The sequence below is a fragment of the Gossypium hirsutum genome, chromosome D05, assembly GCF_007990345.1.
Source record: "Gossypium hirsutum isolate 1008001.06 chromosome D05, Gossypium_hirsutum_v2.1, whole genome shotgun sequence".
Classification (NCBI taxonomy): Eukaryota; Viridiplantae; Streptophyta; class Magnoliopsida; order Malvales; family Malvaceae; genus Gossypium; species Gossypium hirsutum.
Window position 1 is genome coordinate 14,515,181 of NC_053441.1, and position 5,954 is coordinate 14,521,134.

A 5,954-nucleotide genomic window follows, 5' to 3' on the forward strand; every position below is an offset into this window, starting at 1 on the left:
ACAACACAGAAGAAATCTAGCCCTACCAGGCTATGTATATATGTTAGGTTACCAGTCCAGACTAAACCTTTAAAACGACAACAGATTACCAGTCCAGGCTAAATCTTGTCATATGTATATCTGAGTCCGCAAAAAATGCTGGAGCTCGATCAAAAACAGGAATCATCCAGAAACCTTGTATATGATACTTTTACTGATTCCATTGGAAATATTTCAGAAATATAATTTTATTACTATAAAGTTTGATTTTCAATTTTAGCAATATATATGTATAATTAACAATATTTAATAACAAATTGTAACCTTAAAATGTAGTATGAACTTGTCAAGTGATTCAACTATCAGGGACTAATTGGTAATTTTCTCTTTTCCCCGTACGTCCTTCACTCGTTGAGATTCTTGATCTAAAGTATAATTTAATTTAATTAAATCAACTCAACTCAAACCAAATAAATAATCAATTTATGCATTTAAGTCTTTTTGTCACATTTATAATTTTACCCTTAACCTTACTTTTTATACAATTTAGTCCCTAGACTCGAAACTATCAAATTGAACATAATTAATCTTAAATCAAGCTAGCCGATTTTCCTATAACCCAAGAACAACCCATTTTTTTTACTATTTTACAATATTTTCATGAGAATTTACAAATTTAACATTTAAATCCTTAAAACATCAAAATCACTAAAAATCACTTTACAAAATAGTCCTATTTAATAATCAAGCTTAATAATCGATCATCAAACTTCAAAACACTTCAAAATCATCAATGGCATAATCTAAAATTTTTAACAATTTCACAAATTAAACCTCAGATTAACTAGATTAAGCTAATACGATATTAAAAACATAAAAATCATTAAAAATGGGAGTCAAATACATACTCTGCATGCACAACTAAGCTTGGCCGAAAGTTTCCCTAGCTCTTCAATGGTGTTTTCGGTTAGAAAGATGGAAGAAAGATGAAGATGAAGGATTTTTCCATCTTGTTTTGTTTAATTGTCATTTATTTATTAATTTATTATTTTACCCTTTTTATTAACATTAAAAGTTGAAAAATTCTAACCCATAACCGTCCATAACAATTAATGGTGGTCTAATTACCATTTAAGGCCACAAAAATCAAATTCTAAAGCTATTGAACCCATTTTACTAATAGCAATTAACTTTTTAATTTTTACAATTTAATCATTTTACATAATTAACTATTTAAATGTTAAAATTTCTTAACAGAACTTTAATACGACATTATTGGGACTCTATAAATATTAAATAAATAATAAAACATTGACTTACTAGTCGAAATTGTGGTCCCGACACTAATAAAAAAGGGGATGTTACAGTAGTAATGTTTAGAAAAAGATTGTATAAAACAGAGACGCCACATCATCTTGTATCTCTTACCAAATATTATTTAATGTCATTTCAGCATCATTTTCTATATTATTGATACATCATTTTGGCAAAATTTTTAACTTGGACTTTGAACCCTAACTCTTGAACCCTGAAACTTGAGATCTTAAACATTAGACATTGAACTTCGAACCTCGAATCCTAAACCTTAGACTTAGAATTTAGGGTTGAGGGTCGAGATTTGGAGGTTCAGGGTTCATGGTCAAGGATAATTTTTTTCAAAATGATGTATTAATTATATGAAAAAAATGTTAAAATAACATTAAATAATTAACAAAAAAAATACAGGAGAATGTAACGTGTATATTTCATACAATTCTTTTGAGTCTAAATTTTATATAAAAACATAAAAGTACTTTCAAAATAATTATTGGATTTATTAAATTTATCTACCATAAATTATTTATATAAAACAAAGATAATTTCCGGATCTACTGATCTAGAACTCTCATGTTAAATGTTCTCGTTGCTTTTCAAGATTCATCTCTTCTGCCGCTTTACCTCTCTGTCTTCTTGGATTTTGAGTAATTTTCTCCCCATACATATATTCTTTGTTCCAATTTTTTAATCTTAAAATTTTAATTAATTAATTATACACCAGATCTATCACGTGAAAAATTGATTAACAAAATAAAATATTAATTAAAAAGAATTCCTTTGTAATGCTTATAACATAAATGACGGTACGGTACTCTTGTCAGCCATGGTAAAGATTTGAGGCCCATCAAACAAATACTCCCGTCGCCACCTGCTCTTTGTCTGTTTACTCTTTGTTTTCAACGATTCCCTTAATACAAGAAAATTGTTTGAGTAACTGCGAGAAGATGATTATCTCTTCAACTGCTAATCAATGGCCACAGGTTTAATTTTCAGTACTCTCTCTCTCTCTCAAGCAATTATTCGACAAAACATGACCCCATTTTTGTTGGTTTGCTTTTGGAAGAGAATATCTATGTTGTGTTGCTATTTTACTCTAACAACACTCTTTTAACTCATTTTTTTCTCTCTCTTTTTCTTTTTTCATTTCTTTCCTCTTTTTGGCCATGCATCTCTTTGGTTGCAGGATCATATAGATGAGAAAGATTTGATGGCGTCAACAGCTAGGCTTATGGAGAAACCAAGCCATGAACAGCAACAACAGCAGCAAGTCCTCAAGTGTCCTCGTTGTGATTCTTCCAACACCAAGTTCTGCTACTACAACAACTACAGCTTGTCGCAGCCAAGACACTTTTGCAAGGCTTGTAAGCGTTATTGGACTCGAGGTGGAACTTTAAGGAACGTTCCGGTGGGTGGTGGATGTAGGAAGAACAAGCGTGTGAAGAGGCCGGCGGCTTCAGCTACCGGTGGTGCTTCTCCAACATCTGGTGCAAATATTGCTAACACTCCATCTCAACCTCAGATGGATGTGTCTTCAACCTCAAGTCATCATATCAACCCTTTGTTTTATGGGTTAGCTAATAACCCATCTGATATAAATCTTCCATTTCCTCGGTTCAGTTCAAGAGTTTTGGGTGCGGAAACAGTCACTGGTTATGATCTCCAGCCTGATTTGAACGCTCTGGGATTAGGGTTTTCTTCTGGGATAGTGTCTAGTGATACTGGGGATGGTGATTATCGAAATGGTTTTAACACTAACCCGACTAAGCAAATCCAGGATGTGGTGACTTCAAATCCACTCCTTCCAAGCTATTCCAATATCTTTGGATCTTCTAGCACCACCACGACACCAACAATTGCTTCTTTGTTAGCTTCTACACTTTACCAACACAAATTCATGAATGGTGGTGTCAAAAATACTCAACTGCCTAACCAATTGCAAGCCTTATCACCTTTCCAAGACCTTCAAATGACAGGTAACGGTGAAAATGGGGTAACCATGAAAGATATCAAAGTTGAAGAAGCGCAAAGCAGAATGGATTGGAATGTACCATGCCAGAATCAGCTCGATCAAATGGGTTTATCTGATCCTACGGATTATTGGAGCACAACAAGTGTCGGTGCTTGGAATGATCCGGCAAACTTTGAGTCCTCAGTCACTTCTCTGATCTAGCAAACTAGACTACTCTTTTTCTTCAAATTGTCTCCCTCGTTCTTGGGTTTAAAAAAAAATATATATTTTGGGGTTATAGGTGCTTAGCTTCGGTTGATTACTACTGTCGGTAATGGATTCTACAGTCATAGTGGGGGTGGGATTGAAAACAAAAAAAGGAAACTGTAATAAATAAAAGTTTGAGTATTGAAGCATGGATGGGAGAAGATTGGATCGGATGGATCATGTCAGCTGCAAGAATTCAGCCTAAAGTTTTATTAATCAAAGGTTGAGAAGTCCCTATTTGCGCTGAGAGGAACCTCGGATCCTCTTCATCTCATCACTGATGGGTATCATCTCCTTCATCACTCATCACTCATCTGAAAGCTGCAGTGTTGAAGAGATAGGCTTTAGCTCCATCATGCTGCAAATTTTTTAACCCAGTAAGTTTGGATTCTATTTTGTATGTGTATATATTGCATGACTTATGAGGTTGGGTTTTTAGGGTACTACATGTTTCAGTCCTCGATTAAAGATGAGAATGAGGATTGAGGAGCTAATTATTTTTCCCACTGTTATTTTATGTTTACATTTTGTGGTTTTGGGGGGTGGGGGGTATAATTTAATGGTATAGATGGAGAGGGAGATTTGTACCTGCAAACTGCAATTTGGCGCTCTTATTATTATGGTCTGTTTAGAGTTCCAATACATATATGAACTTCTGTTTGCTTTTGGAAACAAGAAAAGTTTTATTACATCTTTAAACCTTCTTGAATAATGTATGTATGTACACATATATGTATGAATGTCACTGTTTTAAAGTAGGTTGCATTAATTAATGTAAAACGTGATGGATTCATTAAGGTAATTGAACTAGGAAGGGATTGGAATTTAGTAGGGTGGCGTTAGTGCATGGGCTGGTTTAGAGTGAAAGGGAGAGGTAGAGACATTAAGAAAGAGTTGAGTTATGGCAGGGAGTTTGGGATAGAGAGTAACTGTGCGAAGGAGATTAGGTCCACTGTTGGAGTTTAGCAGCTTGGATGCATCCCAATGAAAACACCATTTCCACCCTCCCCACTTTCTCTCTCTCTCTCTCTCTCTCTCTCTCTCGCTGCGTGCAAAATTTGTGTTAAGCTTTAACCAGAGAAAGGGAAAGATATATATGGGGACCTTTATATATATATATATGGCTAAGGAATTCAATAGTTATTACTCCTAATTATGATTATTATGTAAGTGCTAGATTTACTTTTGGTTATAGTTATACCTTGACCCCTCCCCCCTTTTTCTCTTTAAGAAAAGGAATTTTCCGGTTTTGAGGTAATTCTGTCATCTTTCAAGTTTGACACTGCACCTCCAGATTCATCTCCATGTTCATTGTAGGTATATGAATACTTTCATCTTCAAAGTTTGGATATGAATATATATTACATTGCAACTAATATTTGTTTATATCTGCACCATTGATTTCATTGTATTATTGAAGTATTTTATATTAGTATATATACACATTATTACCAAATTTGATAAGATTTTATCTAAATATCAACTTCGACGATTAAATTCAAACCAATAATTATATCAAATCATGAAATGTTGTTTGGAAGATTTTGATGATGTTGGTAGGACTTAAACCTTAGGTCTTGACCATTTGATCTTTTAAATTATTGGACTTAAAAGAAAACTAAAATCCAAATTATATAATTAACTGTAGCAATGATGAAGTTCCTTGTTAACACCTTATAACTAGGGTTTAACCGTTGTTAATATGATGAAAATATATAACTTTACTACCTTATAAAAAAAAATAGTTTTGTGTCTTGGGGTCCAAACCCTGTACTTTGTATTGTTGGTGATGCACTTTTAAAAGCTGCAAAAAAATCAATAGTCTGTAAGATTCTCAACACCTCATGTGAGTGCTTGTAGATCCTGATTAGCGTGCCGAAGAAAAGTAATGGTACTGGTAATAGTTGACCTAATCACTTCATTATTACTAGTTTGATTTTAAGGTTGTAATGGAATTATGAATGCATAATTGCATTAATGCACCACTCTATCAATATTAGAAATCCAAAAATCCTTATGGGATTTTGCTAATGAACATCTTAACATACTTTCTATTAATTATAGCAATAATGTTATATCTTAAATTAAAAAAATACCATTAGAGCTAGTTATCAAAATTATTTTTTCAAACCTCACATCAGCTTCGTGTTTAGTATCCAAATGCAAGAATCCTGTTGCAGAACTAACGATCAGTTGATGGGGGAAACCACCACCCCAAATTAAAGGTGCATTTGATAATAGACCGTCGCTTCCGGTTTAAATTGGTGTGCACTAACCTCTTTTTTGTTTAGGTCCAAGTTTTTAATGTACTTTGACAGTGTAGGGTTGTTTTTATGTCACTCTACGTCTATTGTTTTAATTATTTTTGTATTCTTATAATCATATTTAAAAATAAAATATAATCATTAAATTATATTATTTTAAAAATTATATTTGCATATAA

At 33.0% G+C, this 5,954-nt stretch overlaps 1 protein-coding gene across 1 annotated transcript; it reads left to right on the forward strand.

Annotated features, from left to right (window-relative positions):
• The first annotated feature begins 2,120 nt into the window (after positions 1-2,120).
• Positions 2,121-4,200, forward strand: LOC107905794 (dof zinc finger protein DOF1.4). The gene is made up of 2 exons (XM_016832551.2): positions 2,121-2,276; positions 2,480-4,200. Exons 1-2 carry the CDS (start codon positions 2,241-2,243, stop codon positions 3,464-3,466), a joined length of 1,023 nt encoding a protein of 340 aa, XP_016688040.1. The 5' UTR covers positions 2,121-2,240; the 3' UTR covers positions 3,467-4,200.
• The last annotated feature ends 1,754 nt before the right edge of the window (positions 4,201-5,954 follow it).

What these genes read in the sequence shown, in the direction of transcription:
- LOC107905794 (XM_016832551.2), top strand. Translation starts at nt 2,241, where the DNA reads ATGATTATCTCTTCAACTGCTAATCAATGGCCACAG. An exon ending in CTGCTAATCAATGGCCACAG is followed by an intron (nt 2,277 to 2,479) that starts GTTTAATTTTCA and finishes CTTTGGTTGCAG; the next exon opens with GATCATATAGATGAGAAAGA.